The sequence below is a fragment of the Uranotaenia lowii genome, chromosome 3, assembly GCF_029784155.1.
Source record: "Uranotaenia lowii strain MFRU-FL chromosome 3, ASM2978415v1, whole genome shotgun sequence".
In the NCBI taxonomy this organism is placed as follows: Eukaryota; Metazoa; Arthropoda; class Insecta; order Diptera; family Culicidae; genus Uranotaenia; species Uranotaenia lowii.
Window position 1 is genome coordinate 158,043,646 of NC_073693.1, and position 16,497 is coordinate 158,060,142.

The 16,497-nt window shown below is 37.3% G+C and overlaps 1 protein-coding gene across 4 annotated transcripts; it reads right to left on the reverse strand.

The window, feature by feature from the left end:
• Window positions 1–12,106: 12,106 nt before the first annotated feature.
• On the reverse strand, window positions 12,107–16,043 carry LOC129755403 (uncharacterized). Of its 4 annotated transcripts, none has more exons than XM_055751864.1 (5): window positions 15,832–16,043; window positions 15,408–15,766; window positions 14,286–15,349; window positions 14,048–14,193; window positions 12,107–13,104 (listed from the first exon to the last, which is right to left on the reverse strand). In XM_055751864.1, the coding sequence occupies exons 3-5, from the start codon at window positions 14,978–14,980 to the stop codon at window positions 13,064–13,066; spliced, it is 882 nt and encodes a 293-aa protein (XP_055607839.1). In that variant the 5' UTR covers window positions 14,981–15,349; window positions 15,408–15,766; window positions 15,832–16,043; the 3' UTR covers window positions 12,107–13,063. The 4 variants fall into 4 exon arrangements, with proteins under 4 accessions (XP_055607839.1, XP_055607838.1, XP_055607837.1 ...); XM_055751863.1 differs by having other exon boundaries at window positions 14,286–15,340; window positions 15,400–15,766; XM_055751862.1 differs by having other exon boundaries at window positions 15,400–15,766.
• Window positions 16,044–16,497: the final 454 nt, after the last annotated feature.

A 16,497-nucleotide genomic window follows, 5' to 3' on the forward strand; every position in this document is an offset into this window, starting at 1 on the left:
TGAACCAAAATACACACCTTATCCGATTAAAAAACCAAAATCGAAGCTTATAATCCAAATAAAGATCCTATTCTACAAAGTTCAGACTGATTTGCTTTAATGTTCCATAAAAACAATATGCAGAAAAAGTTAAAAGGTGGAATAAATTTTTACACTGTTAGCTTAAATTTCTTCTGTATTTATTTATATTGGATAGATTACACTACAATATACAATACAATTAATTTTTTGATGCCGTAAAAACTTTACCCAGTATGACGGATTGGCTTATCACCTACAAACATTTTAGTGCTTTTATTATCCTATATCAAAACTGTTGATGTAAACATATTTTTCAAAAATCACCAAATTTTTAAATTAAATATTTCAGTTACCAGTCTGGACAGAAATGCATCAAAATGCAAATCAAAGATTCACCTTCAAAATCTCGTTTCAACCTGGGGGAGGAAGACTGAAATTTGCTGCATCGTTTTCTGCATCGTTTTTTTATTGTTCGGCAAAAAGCCAGCAATTGTTGAAAAGATTTATAATCGTTCAAATTTTAACATTAGATGATCAGTTTCGTGTAGTGAGTCATGTAACTCAGTTGTTTAGGTGCTAAATTTAGATTTAGCTATATTTTTAGAACAACCATTACTCAAGCCATTTTTATTTATCAGCTTCAAAACTTTGACGAAATTTGAGCGACATAATACGCCTGATCATGCAGGAATTTGCCAGAGCAAAACAAAACCTAATTAAATCATTGTTTTATGCAAAACAAGTACTTTTCAGCATGAAAAAAGTTTTATTAAAAATTACTAAATAAGAAAGTAAAATTTTGAACCTTCGCACTGGTCGGTAGATTGATGAGAGAAATTTGACGTTTGAAATTTTTTTTTCTTTTTTTATTCAGTCTTCCTCCCCCAGGTTTCAACAGGCTAGAATATGATTGTTTTGCATTACGCGTTTGTTGATTTCATAATATCAACCATTCAAACATTAATTTTTATAATTTCAGGTAGGTGATTTGCCAATCGTTGTCCCCTTACCCATTGTTGCACAGCATGACTTAAATTGTCTATAATTCAGCTGTTTTTCAACTTTTTCCCGAAAATAATACTGAATCATGTTAATTGGAATGTTTACTGATGAATTGAGGCGTTTTACGATATTTTCTGCTGTAAAATATGCATCTACCCACAGTTTTAATATTTCATGTTTTTTTTCGCACGATTTTTGTGCTAATTGTTGAACAAAACCTTTAGATTCCTTCTACAGCAAATTGGCGATGGGCGCGCTCGCAATCCTGGTGTACGATTTTCCATGTGTTAAACAGAGAAAGCAATAGCCTTCACTCCAATTTCACTCCGATTAGCTATCATTCTTACGGAAATCTGTGTAAGAGTAAAGAGCAAGCTTTATTCTTTTTAGCAGGCCCAAGCCCAATAAGGTTTCGCGTCAGAACATAGCATTTTTCGTATCGGGTTTCTTTACGAAACGTTTGTTGGACAATTTTAACACCATGGTTTTGGAAAAAAAAATTACGATCCATACATAACCAGAGAGAATATCGGATCGTGCAACAATTGGTTCGCTCAATCTCCTTCTGTCCCATTGTTGTACATAAGTATACTGCAAGATTTGTATGGAAATTTAAAATTTATTAATTTGTAGGTATACCTCCAAAAACTTTGTTTGCTTGTTTTTACTGCCAAAAATTGCAATATTTTTTTTTGGAAAATTCAGGACTCAATAAATTAGTCCTGAATTAGCGCAACGTGTTTTGATTTGTACGGGCGTTGTAAATTTCCATTCTAAAATAACCAGAGATGTACTAAAAATTCAAAAATTTTATTTAATGATTTTTTAAATGTTTTTTGGTTCTTGCAATACATTTCATGTGAACAAAACCAAATCCTAACTTGTACTTTAGAAATGATATTTGCTGTCATACAAATAATTTTAAATAAAAATATCAATTTTAGTGGCAGGCAGGCAGTATGTGTGTACATATGTATCTGCCGCTTTGCCAGAAAGTACGCAGGCAGTATGAACCGATGATTGAGTTTGAGTGAGTGAGTGAGTGGATTTTCGAATTGGATCTTGTATCAGTAAGGCTCTCAATCACTTCTGATATACCAGGTAGTGAGCTTGAGAGATAGAATTTAATGCGAATCTGCTCTCGCTTTTGAATCTTGTTTACATTGACTTCGCATTGTCGCTCTGCCGACTTTGAAGGGAACTACAGGCAGCAGAATTCGGCTTTGAATGTTTCCAACTAGAAACCTATCATGAGCGTTTTTTCCGAGTGATTTTCGGAACACTGCTCTGCAACTCCTCATGTTGGCAAAAAAATGAAGCTTAAGAATAGGTAAAATCAATATCTAATCAAAGACAAACTTCTTTTTCAAGCTTATTTGAATTTTTCCACTCAGAATTTTCGTATTTTGTGCACTCAATGTTGATTTTCAATAATTCAACATTTATTCAAAGACAATTAATATTTCCATCAAAATATTTTTTCTATCATCAAATATTAAAATTGAAATTTCGAAATTAATAATTTTGTTGAAAAACATATCTAGATATGTATTAAAAAGTCGGACAACTTGCAATGTCCGAAAAGTGTCAAAGTCACTTAAACTGCTTTGGCTTTGAAGGACTACTTTTTATCAGATTTATTTTGAAATCTTTTATCCCGACCATTCACTTAACATTTTATGAAAGGTATCTAAAGTTTGTTCTAAGAATCCTGCTTCTCAAGTTTCGAGACGAGAAATCTAAAAGAACTGTATTTCATATCAACAGAAAAATAAACAGTCATAACTTCTTGAAACTTAATTTGATCAAAACAGTTTTTCAGCCGGAAATTGTTTGGAAGGATTGCAATGTGCATGAATTTTGAGCGTATTCATTATGCAAATATCGATCGACTTCAAAGTGAGTCCTAAAGCAATTATTTTATTAAATCCCATTTTCTTCATAGGGGTAGAGAGGGGCAAAACAGATCGCGTCCTTTTATCCTTTCCTATTTTATGTTGGTAGGACATATAAAAAAAAGGTCAATACTGGGCAAATAAGGTTAAATAACACTTCACTCAGATGGCTCCGGTTAAATTCAGCGGCGAATTTTCCCATTGTGCATTGGACGGTTTATCTATATGGAAGATCCTCCCTCAAAAGAGGCCGCCTTCAAATTGGATTTCATTTGAACTAGAAGTTCTCATAATAAGTTTCCGTAACAAATATCATAATGGCTGAGCCTTCAGAAGATTTTTAAAATGTTCAATCATTGGAAAAAATCGGACAACATTAGGCACGATATAAATTTTGCCTGTGCAACTATTAAGCACAGACAAGCTGTTTTGAATGATTTTTCAAATTTTTATGTCACTTTTTTCGATCACTTGAACTTTTGGATCTTGTTGACCAATCCTGTATGAGTGCAATCGACAAAAAAAAAACCAAGTGAATTCGATTGAAATGACTACAACACAGCATAAAAACCAAAATCATGTGCTTAGCTGTTCAACGATTGGCAAATCACCCTAGTAGAATTTTTTGTAGTATTTTTTACCCCTAAATATATGCATCATCCTAATGCTTTTTCTTCAATAACATTTTTGACAGAACAAAACAGAAAACCAAAACTTACAGCCATTGCTGCTTTATGCGTTACGACATCACGGACATATAAAAACTATAATTTCCAAACGTTTTCATGTGATTTTTTATTAAAAACAAAGTTTGTGGCAACTTACCCCCTTTTAAGAAAAAGGGGTATTAAGAATAAGGTGAAAATCGCATGTTTTTGTAAAATTGAAAAAAAACTGGTGAAACCAATAATTTTTCTGACTACGTCAATTTGATGTCACATCAACCTAAAAACTTTTGATGTACAGGCGGTATGATTATCTGTAAACATTAAGTTTTTTGAAGCCATTGAAGTTAAAAAATGTTGCATGATGCCCCAGTTGACGGTATACCTTTTATTTTATGAACATTAACTTTACTTCACATTTTTGAAGCTCATTCAAACATTACTTGGATCTTATTATCACCTTGATTTTCAGCATTGATTGCGCAGACGAAAACCGCCAAAACTGCCACACAAATAAATGCCTTCATCGTTGCTTCCGGTTTTCACTTCCTGAGAAACTCTGCGCGATCTTGAGCTTTAAACGTACCCGAATTCAACCGATCGTCTTAAAAGTCGAACCTAAACTAAAATTCCGTTTTTCAAAACCGTATTGTAACCGCTCTGAGCTTGGTCAATCTTCCGCTAAAACTTGAATTTCCAGATTTCTTGTTAGTTTTTTTTGTACAATCCTTTATTTATTCGTCTTCGATGTTCTTGCAGCATCCGAAGAATGTCTTGATATGTGAATTATTAAGCGGAATCTGATCTCTGGAAGAAGAGAAAACAACAAAAAAACTACAGGTTCTGTGGTACTATTATTTTGCTAATTAACACATTGCACCACATAATAAACAACGAGCGTCGCACCGTACGTGTGATGGCGATTGTCGTTGATATGTAGGAGCTGATAAGCCATATTAACAATAATACCTACCGCTCTAAAAGTCGTTTAATAACATAAGCTGGGATTCCCCGGCCGATCATTTTCTGTCTATGAAATCATTCTGCCTTTGCCTTGAGCTGAACCGGTTTCCTGGATTGTTGGCTCTGACAACAACAAGAATTCCCCACCAAGAGTCCAAAATGTTGTTCTGTTTGTTGAAGAAGCAACACCAAGCTCTTCTGATAGCAATGAAATCTAGACAGAAAGTCAACGTGTAGCAGAGAGGCCAGGTAGTTCTGTCAAAAATCTGGACAACAACGATGAAAAAATCAAGATTTTTCAGGACAACACTAGGTTGATGGATATCACATGCAGCACTGCATAGATTGTATAAATAAAGACATTTCGTCTTAATATATTGAACTTGAGCAAACAGAATCTTGACTGGCCTGCATTTCATATAAAAAAAATTCAAATATCATCTGAATCGGAGATTATTACCGGCCAAAGCGGTTTTGTTACAGATTTTATTGATGTTCTTATCATCTAACTACAAATTCAACTATAGTTTAGATATTTTTCTGGAAATCAGAACAATTCAGGACATTTTAGAGACCATTTTTTAAAAATGAATTGTCCAAGCGTTTTTAAAAAATCAGGACGGTCTCTCGTAAATCAAGACAAATCCTGAAAAAAATCAGGACACCTGACACCTCTGACATGAAGTCGATTTCCTGTGTATCACCAAACGACCGTGTAACTCTCCTTTCGTTACGCCCGCTCAGTCACAAGAGATTCCCCAAGAATCCCAGGGTCGGCTCAAGCTTGCCGTAATTAAAAAAGTGATAAGAGGAGGTAGAAATCACACTTAGTTACCGAATTTTATGATTTTTATTCGGCACTTCAATCCCTAACATGCCCTAACGTCCCTAGCCAAGGTTGAACACGAAGAACTTACTTTTATGTGTGTGGTGTTAGTGTCTGGGCCCGCCGCTGCCGATGAACGTCTGCTTGGAACATCCGAGGCACCGATCGGAGGGTTTGGGGTCTGCTTGGATTCGCTCGGATCCGGGACCGGATCCTTCAGTCGGACTCCGAAACCACGAGGCCGTCGGAACTTTGGATTCGATTATCCCAAATCCTGGCTTGCGATTGGATGACCATGTCTTCGGAGCCTGGATTTCACGGTTCGGCCACCAATGGGGGATCCCAAACCGGCTTCCGGTGCGTCTGACCGCGGGACCATCGGAGCGTATGTTGTTGTGACGCTCTTGTCGGAACTTCCAACCACGATGTATGATGCTAGAGCGTATGTTGTTGGACGCTCTTTCGGGATTTCCGAAAATGAGGTATTCCACCTCAGCCTTCTTCTGGACCAGAGCTCGGATTCGTGCTTTTCCTTGTAGATATTTTACGCTACCACAGGATTAAGCACCAGCTTTTTATTAACGAGGCCACTACAAAAACTAGGCACTGCCGGAACAACATTTGATTCAAGCTTACAATTTCCGAACAAACACTTTTTTGGAACGTAAGTGTTGCTTATTTGCTGGTCAGAAACGAAGTGGAAGATCAGCGGAAGTCTCCTTTTTTCCAACTCCGTTTTTCAGTATTTTTGACGATTTTTTACCATAGGGCAATACTATACCACTTTTGGTGTTAGTTCGCCGGTGTTTGTGGAGAGTGTGGTATTGTTGCTGCTGTCTACAAACCTAGCAGTGTTCTGTTGGTTCAACTTTGAAAAAGACGTTGTGCCGCAACCTACTCTTTTCTGTTTCTATAATTTGGATTTTTATTTTGTTTTTATTTGTTTTATTAAATTTTTGATTGCGTTTTTAGTTTGTTGGTTGGCTTTTTGATCTTAAAACTACCCTAATTAGCTAAATCGGTCGAAGTGTGATTTTAACCTTATGTTTAATTATACATTTAAGAAAATTGAAAAATTTACAAATGAACAAGTGAACGTACAAAGATGGACGGTTACAACCGATAAGGTACATATGTATCTATATGTTTAATCTTTTAATGTTCGGAGTTTTAGGCCCCTATACAATTTTTTGCATAACTCGAGAACAAAGGGAGCAAATTTGGAACAAGAGGGTGTTTATATACGATAAAAGTTTTTTTTTATTATTATTTGAGACACTTCTCTTCCAATGTGAAGATGGAAAGGGGAGAGGGGGAATTGCAAACAATTTTCTTTACATCACTCGAAAACTGATCAAGCAAATGAAATCAAATTTGGCATGAAAATATGAGAGGGGGGGATACGATAAGTTATTTTATGATTATTCGATTATTCCAGTGCCAGTGGGAAGGTAGGAAGGAGGAGGGCTAAAGGAATCAAGTCACCCCAGGGCTCAAGTATCCTCATTCTCCCCTACTGTTTTATTTGGCTCTATCTTAAAAAAGATTATTATTAAAAAAATCAGGATGGGTGAAAAACAGCTCAATAAAACTTTTCATTCAATTTATGGTAGAACGAAGTCTATCGAGACAGCTAGTTGTTGAGTGTTTGCTTAGTCTCCATTTACTTAATAACCTGCTAAGAAGGGATGCTAAGAAGATTCTCTTAACAAAAAATTGGGCCACAACACTCTACTTTTCATGATTTATATGTACTCAGGGTGATCATATGGGACTCACTTCTTTGTCATCGTATGACATCAGCAACATGCACTGTCCGGAACTCCTGACTGAAGAAGTGAGGTTCGCCTCCTCGGATCAGTGTTCTGAATATCACTCATTTTCAATGATTGTTTCTGATTGCCCTTCGCACCTGAACGTACAGCGGTCGGGTTTCGTTATTGATTGCTACTCGACCTACCCGATCATCGATCGTTCAGTTCATCGCTAAAATACAGATCACCTCGCACGATGCTTGCTGTCAAAACAGTGCAGCACCATCATCAAATTGGAATCTCACCAATGCGCAATGCATATGGCGAATCTTGTTGGTCTTCGATCAGGAGTGAATGAATCAGGCAGTGAGTGAGCGATACATGAAGCCGATCATTAGCGTATTTTGTTTGATTTGATATACAGCAAATTAATAAATTTATTTGTTGTTATAACGTTTTTTAACCTCAGTATGATTAAAATCAAATTGTAGTTGTGTTTGTGAGGGAAAGATGTTCACTTTCGCCGTGTTTTTCAATTTTTACAAGTTCTTTTATTAAACTGTCGTCCGTCACGTTAAAATTACTGAGAATTTATGGTGTTCCTCACAATTGCTTGATTTTTCTCGTCCTGCAAAAAATAATTTTGAATTTCATATAATTCAGGCAGATACTGAGTGAGCTACATTCAGAATGGATCAGTTTGTATCTCAATCATCACCGATATGCGATGTTTGCTAAACCGATTATTCTGAATGATGCGACTCGGTTTGCATAGCTGATAGGAGCGCTGATCGAGATTGCATACCAGCCAGGCGAAGCAGTTGCGAGAGGCGCTATCCCATTATACAATCAGAATGTTTCCAACAGGAAACGCATCCTGAGGGTTTGTTTTGATTGATATTCAGAACACTGCCTCGGATGCTCCTCCTTATCCTCAGAAGAGTATGGGTGGGGTAACGAGCATGCACTCCCAACGAAATGCTCTCTGCGAATACCGGAGTTCTGGATCAACCAGGCAGAGCTCCTGTTGGTGCTGCCACCTGCCGATGAACCGTTTGCCTACCACAGTGATTCCTGGCCGTTGTGAGAAAACAGGGTTCTTTTCCCGGTGCAAGGTCCTTACCGTGCAGCTCCTCCTACGTTCTTTGTTGATTATATCGCACCCTTTAAACGACACTCGCGAGGACTGCTTTCCCGCAATCCGTCTTTCGAACCGGCTCTACGTTTCCTACGTTTGGTACCGCCCTTCCGAACGCTGCTGGGTAATATACTTTCGGACGACCAGGAATGGCCAGCCAAGTCAACGGGAACCGGACCTCCAGAGCCTGGTGGAGTTTTCTCACACGAAAAACCAAACTAATTCATCTGGATGCGACGTTTAATGTACGGATACCGAAACCACCGGCCGATGCTGCTGGGAGAAACAAGAAGAGACAGAGCTACAACAAGGCTCTGGGGATGCAGAACTATTAGTATAGCATACATTTTAATGGCTTTCAATTTTTTCACCCTTTATCGGGGCTCGATTGTGTTGAGTTGCTTCTTCCCAGAGGTTTCGTTTTCCGATCCGACTGCTATGTTGTGCCAAAGATCTTGGGCTAGAAGAATGTCAGTCTTTGCTCCAGCCTCAATTCTCCTTTTTGAGGTTAGACTCACCAGTTGCTTCAGAAAATACAAGCTGTAAGTGGTTTGCTTTTAGGCTAATTTAGCAGCTGCTCTGCGACCAGTCTGTCGAACGAGGAAATCCGCTAATTCTCTGAAATAACCTGTGAACCGCGTGGAGAATTTATTATTGACACGCGCCGCATGCTTGCAACTCACCGGTTCCTGCTGCAGCTTTGGGTTATGGGAATGAGGAGTGTGGATGTCCGAATCCCCTCAAATCCCTTCGGCGGTGTGCTGATGAACCGAATTTTCGAAAAGGGCACAACAGATGATCACGCGCGCACGCGTTTTTTTTCCACCGAACAAAATCGCCCAAGTACAGCAAAAGAAGTTTTGTATTTTAAATTTATGATCAAAATAATCCTAAATTCATCAACAAACAATAACTGTTACATATACCGTATTTTTTTTCACCTGGAGGCAAACTAGAGGCAACCTAGGTTCGCTCTAACTGCTGTCATCGTGCTCATTTATTGCTCGAGAGGCAACCTAGGTTCGCTCGAAAAACGGACGGAGTCGTCCTGAGAAGAAAGTCAGTTTTGCGAGAAGTTCACCAATACTCTCAACGTTGTTGTCAAAACATTAAACAGCTGTTTTTGGCTGAAAGCAAAACAGTTGAAATAATGAACGGGAAAATGATTATTGCCGCGATTTTGAACCTCTCAGCCAAGCAAAATCGTACTATCTGCTGTCCAGTGCAATCCGGACACGAAAAAAGGCAATCCGGATGTGAAGAACCGAATGAAGAAATCCAGAAGGGAGAACAAAATGACAGCTGCATGTAAACATTGCGCTCGTTCTCACGCACACCTACGTATGGAATAACTCGAAACCCGAAACTCGTTTTTTTATTCTGACGGTTCCAGAGCCAAATCCGGAATAAAAAAAAAATACGCCAATAGTTTCAAGTATTTATTTTTTTCCAGGAAATTTCCACTAGGTGGCATGCTTCCCTTGTTTCAAGTAATTTCCTTAAACTTTTCTCTTGTATGAATTAGAATAATGCCTAGTTTTTGGTAGTAAAGTATGGTATGCTTAAGGTTAAGAATCATCGCTCTTTTTGACAAATTTTTTCTAGATATCTTGTTCAAATTCGACCTTTATCTGATTCCATTCAAATAGCGTGTCACCTGTTTCGACATGTTTTGTCCCAGATATCACTGGAATACATTCTCTTTTGATAAACGCCCTAGAAGCGACAAATCATTTGATGTTGTTTTAGTAAGTGGTAACATTTGGAAAATCATCCGATCTTTCAATGGAGTGGACTGGAATTAAGTTTAGTTGCTTAGGATCAGAGGGATGTAAGCGCCTGAATGATAGTTTCGTGAAAATGCGCTTCAAAGTTGTCAAGGTGTTTGATTTTTCCTATATTTTTTCATTGAACTCTTGGAAAATCTTGGATAGACGAGAACCCATACTTGAAGAAGATCTTATACATTACTCATGAATTTGGAAATAATCGACTTCAAATCATGATGAAAGGAATAAATGAAAATTGAAGTAGGTGTTCGCTTTTGTTTTTATTCAAAAAGTCGACAGAATTAATTTCACCAAATAGTTGAAAAAAACATTTTTCGGTCATTGGCTGAATATCACTATCGGTACCTACCGTAAACTGGGGAACTTTGATAAGCGGGGTAACTTTGATCAACATGAAATTTTGCAGATAATCATCATTAACTAAGAATAAGTTAAAATATCTGAAAACTGTTTGAAAGCCTGTAAATTGAGTTACAAATAAGCTAAATTTGGTTTGTATTAGGAGATTTTTTATATTACTGTAAATACAATTTTAAAATCTTAAAATATCTGAATTTTAGAAAGTTCACAAACAAACACCTCTCCTGATCAAATTTAAGCATTAAGGAGCGAATGGGTTGTTTAGAAGAATGGGGGTAGGCTTAATAGCGGCACGTTATCCAAACAAACGGGAAAATTGTGCCTATGAATTTAATTTTAAGTTAATTTTAAGTGTTGTTTTTATGGTCATTCGATGATAACTTTTGCATATTAAAAAAACGGTCATTTTCCATGAAAAAGCCCGTATAGAAAAAAAGGCTAAAAACCTTATGAAATGGTTCAGTTTGAAGAAAAAAAGAACATGGGAACAGTACGAGGACTTAGGAAATTGCATGAAGGTAAAATTTTATTTGTTTTAGACACCAAAAAATATTGAGAAATGTTAATAATTTTTGCCCCTAAAGGTATGCAGCAACATTGTCCATCTTCGAGTTTATTTGTTTTTGAAAGAAAACGTTGAAAAATTCAATTGAATCCAAACAAAAAAATACTGTTATCGATGTTTTGAGCCTTCTGTACTTAATGGCATCAAAATAATACATTTGAAGGTGTTGAAATACGTAAAAACCATAGTGATCAAAGTTCCCCCAAAACTCGAAATCTGGTTTTGTAACAAACATTTAATCAAACATATTATAATCAACATTAGTAACTCTCAGCATGCTTCATATACTTCAGCAAGGACATGTATTTCAGCACCACCTCCTGGAGAAAGTTCTCACTAGCAAGGTGAGTATATATTCAGGAGGTGTTCCCGAATAACGAATTCCCGATTCAGCCATTTTGGCTATGTAGGCTATGCAACTATACGGAACTCATGAAGTTTGTTTACCAACAAACCCCAGAAAAGCTGAGCAAAAAATAAACAAACTCATTGAGAGCCCCGTTCACTCCTCGCCTACTTACTGTGAAAGTCGGAGAACCTAGTGTATCTAAGAACCTTGCTTACTAGAAGGAAATTTCAAGCATTGACCCGGATTCTGCCATAAATAGTAGAGCTAGGGTAAGTGAGCCTTAATTTGGCATGCTCCTTATCTTGGCCTGCCAAAATGCATTTTGGTGTTTTTGATGTCAAACATACGCCAAAAAAAAAAAAAAAAAATCAAACATAACAGAAAATCGCATATTGCAACATTCTGCATAGCATTTGTTCACAATTTAATTCAAATGACTACGAAATAATTTTTTTTTCACATGACAAACTGCAAATAAAATTATGATCTTCGGAAAAAATCTTAAATGAACCTACCTTGCTAGTGCATCTGCCAACTTCGGATTGATTTTAAAAACACACCTCTTCGCGGAAAAATCACTAAAAATCACCGTTGGTTACAGCGAAACATGGCAAAAAATATAAAATTATTATTTACTGCGAACTACGTACATTTTTATCTAGAATTTAAGGAAATATAAACATTTTTTTTTGCCTTATCTTGGCATGCAATTCCACAAATAGAAGTATGTATGTATGTGTGAAAACGACATCAGCAGGCAGTCGGCAGCCGCCCAGACAGGAAAAATCGCCCGAAATCGGCCCGATTTTTGTCCGTACATCTGCTCGATCGGTCCGAAATCGTATAAGAAATCGGGCCGAGTTTAGTAGAAAATCGCGCGAAAATGAAACACTTTTTCGGACGACGATAACTTTTTTCAACCAGTTCAAGCAGATCAAATGTCAAAACAAACGGACCGTTTTCCAACCGAATCCAAACAGTTTTCGAATCGTTTCTGGGCCGATGGCCATGGTCCCTCCGAAATAAAGGACCGATTTTGAACCGAAACCGAACAGTTTTTCGAACCGTTTTTGGGCCGATTGCCATAGTGTCCATCCGAAAAAAGGGACCGATTTCGGACCGATACTGAACGATTTTTCGAACCGTTTCTGGGCCGATTGCCAATGCGTCCATACGAATAAAAGGACCGATTTCGGACCGAAACCGGACGAATTTTCGGACCATTTCTGGGCCGATTGCCAAAAGTTTTGTTGTTGTTTTTTCAAGGTTTCGAATGAATTAAAAAAAAAGAAAACCATTGCTTTGTGAACATTTATTGAAAAAATTTAATTTTGAATTCAATGATACATTGTTGTTTTGTTTTTTTTTCTCATTTCACAAAACCTAGCTTTTTATGTAGGAATTCTATTAATGCCCAGGTTTGATGCGATACTTGCCCAGTTCTATCAGTTGGACGTTTTTCAATCGGGTGACTACATCGTCGTGGTGTGTGACTATACCACCAGATTGTCGAGGCTGAGTGTTATTTGTGCTTGGGTTGGCATGGTCGGAACATCCTTTAAATTCTTTTAATGCCGGCCTTACTCTACGAATGACAAATGATACATTTTGACAAACCGAAAAAAAATCCCAAGTTTGTCCCAAGCCAGAAATGTGTTGTCTGATAAGCATGACATCTTGCGACCGGAATATCATAAGGCACCTGATCATTTCAGCCATTGACGTTCTTGTTGTTCTATTTGGCGGTGGGCAGTAGGCCAAGAAACAACTTTAAACCTGAAAAATGATATTAAAAGCATTAATCTACAAATAAAAAGTTGCTTCATGAATTGAATATTTCAAATAATAAAAAACATTACAAACGCAGTGTTGAGAAAAGAACGCTTGTTTTACAAATTCCTGTTTATAAAAATCAACAAAAAATGTTAAACCACTAACTAACAGTGGTTTAAATTTAGTTCATTAAAATTCGTTCCAATTTCCAAATGTTTACCTATAATTTGTTTAGGGAAAAATAAAAATATTGCCAGTTTGGAATACGGGTATAGATGTCAAGATTTCAAATAACGACCAGAAATAAGATAAGAATAAACATTTAGTATCAAATTCTGAAGTATCTAACAAATTTTGAAAATTACTTCTAAAAAAATCCAAATACACTGGCACCTAGTAGTTGGATCCATGGGAATTTATAATACTAAACAGGATCACCAGTTTCTGTGGAGGGAGTAGGCGTCTCTCAATCTCAGGAAATAATAATAATAATCGATCTATTAATGTTAATTAATGTTAAATAAATTATGCTACACAGTTTAAACGGAAAACGTTCACCTAAGAACCATTCCAGGCGGATTTTTTTTTATCATAATTCCTTATCTTAACATTTTATTATTGTTTGATAAATAAATTGTGCTTCTTATTTGCAAATCATCAACCTCACTTCTGCCTTAAAGCAAAATTTTTCATTTCAACAGGACTGCCAATCTGACGAATGTTGAAATGTAAGCAGATATAAATTTGTAATAATAAATTCTCAATTCTGTGTTGTATTGTATAAATTTAAAATTTATAATTTTGAAATAATAAAATCAATAAAAGTAGCTTTAACAAACACAGAATGTACTTTCTTACAAATTTTGTCATCTATTGTACTACACAAACATATTGTACAGATGAAGGATTGTGATATACTTCTACTGAGTTAATACGCAAAACTTACCTTTTATACAAACAGCGAAGATTCTGCATTTCGCAGGGAGCACTTGGGTGGAGGTGGTTTCCTTCCCTGCTGCGGTGGTGGCGTAGAATTGACAGGTTGTGAAAAATATTGGGCTTCCTCTTTGGAGTATATTGGGTTTTTTGGTTCTGAAATTAAGCATGAATTGCAAACGTTTGCAAAGATTCAGTGTCATTTGTGTTTTTGATAGAACTACTAAAGGTACAATTTCAATACTAACCTTGGAACTAGGACCAGTGTTAGAGTTATTATAACCACTGAGCCGTTGCCCGTTGCATTTTGCGGTGCATAGTGGTTGGAATAAATGCTGGGGTGCGAATTCTGGTGTTGACCTTGAATCGGTTTACCAGAACTGGTGGCGTAGCTCGTGTTATGAGAGGGACCGCGTTGCGAATTGTGCTGCTGCTGCTGCTGAGAGAAATGGGTCGAGTTCGAGACATTTGTATTTTTTCTCGAATCAGCTTGACCGTTGCAGTTTTGGGAGGTTCGGTTTTCCGCGTGACCGTAATAATAACCTGATTGCTGACCTTTTCCACCATCGCCATGTGAAGAAGAATTAAATTTTCCTTGGGGTATTGTAGTCGGACGACTGTTTGTAACCAGTAGAAGAATTGGCGTTCGTGTTGTGAGATTAGGGCTGTTGATGATGTGGATGACCATTATTCGTAGGGTTGACATTCCTGTTTGCAAAACTGTTAGAGATATTATTTTCAAAACGTTGCTGTTGATATCCTTTACTTGAATTATTGTAATGCGAGGTTGAGCTCGACGGGTATTGGCTAACATTATTATTGCTGGCAGAATGAGATGTCCTATTGATTGTATTTGCATTTGAATCACCATAGCCTTCATTAGCCAATGATTTATTGAAAGGTGTAGATTCTTTACTCGAACTCTTTTATTTAGTGGCATCATATATCTTCATATATATCATGGCAGGATATCTTCCAGGAAATCAAACAGTGAAACTTTAGCCGATTATTCTGACTCAGAATCGCGTTTGCGTGGTTTAACGGGTGGTTTCGTTCTTCCGGTACGAATGTCATTCTGGACCTGCTTCCTCTCTTCTATTTATTGGAGATTGCTTAACGCTCGATTGACCTTGTTTCTAGTTAACTTCAAAGCATGATTTACTTGATCTTCCGAAAATCCTTTATCCATGATCTTCTGAACTTTTGCATCCACCATTTGTTTAGCACCTCCGCCGAAAGTTTTTTTGGTGCCTAGTTTATTAGCTTCGGCTGCGTTTTCCTTCGATTCACGCTTTTCCTTGTTCTGCAAAATCTTAAAATTTTCGTTAATTTTTTGATAAAAAATACCATCTGGTCACCTACTTAATTACGAATCCTAATGCTGATTGTCCGACATACCATCTGGTCTTGAGCCCGGTGCAAATCGTCGATGGCCAGCTCGTAGTTCTCCAGCCGATTCCAGCCTCACCGCGCCGAAACAATACGCTCATATTATCCGAATTCAGGTCAGAGGTTGCAGGCAAACAGAACCACCGTCAAGTAGTTTAACTTGAGTCCAGACAATTGATCCGCTGGAATTGCTCCAGAAGAGTGCGATCTTTGTATTAACTACAAGTAGTTAAAAAAAATGAAAGTATCGTTCTGCTCGGCAATATAATTTGGGTGCGGTACTGATTTCCTGCCGCTTGGAACAGTTCCATGCTTCCAAGTGAGAGAGCATTTCCGTTGTCTAAAATAAAAATAAGATATTTTAGCAGGGGATTTTTCTGTGATTTTCCACCTCAAATTTCTCACAGTTTTTCGGAAAGGACGGTAAACAATCTCCGGTTGAAGTCTCTAATATAAATTTTTGCTGCCAAAACATCCAATAACCGGCATCTCGCGAATCTCATAGCCAACGCCCACATTGGTATCGTTCAGAAGGGGGCATTCGCCACAGGTGATGAAAAATCTTTGGTCTGATTTGCACTTATTTATCTTCATGCTAAAAAAAAGGAAGTTATCTTCTTAACATGCAATGTAAATAAAAAGTCTACCAACCAAAGGAAGAAATTCACCTTAAAGAACCGCCCGTAGATACTTTCTTAAAGGAACTGTAGTAGTTGAGGATGTCCCCTCCCAGGGACATGAACAGAGATTTTACCGTTCTAATTTTTCCGAAGTTGATTCAAACATCTACCGCTTAGGGGTCCTAGGTTTCATTCCTTTCTCTGCTGATCCCGGTTTGTCGCTTTACTATGGGTCTAATTTTAAACTGTTAGGTAGGTACTTTTTTTAGCACTCCTCTTTAACCGAATGGCTTTCATGGACATTAGTTAATCGAAGCAAAACCGTTTGCAAGCTTTACCGAAAACAGCAGTCGCTTCCGGAGTTGATTTATTATCGGAGCGCATTTTGGCTTATATGGAAACAATCTAAGCAGCGTTGGTGATTAATTTTTCCATCGAAGCTTCGACCTAG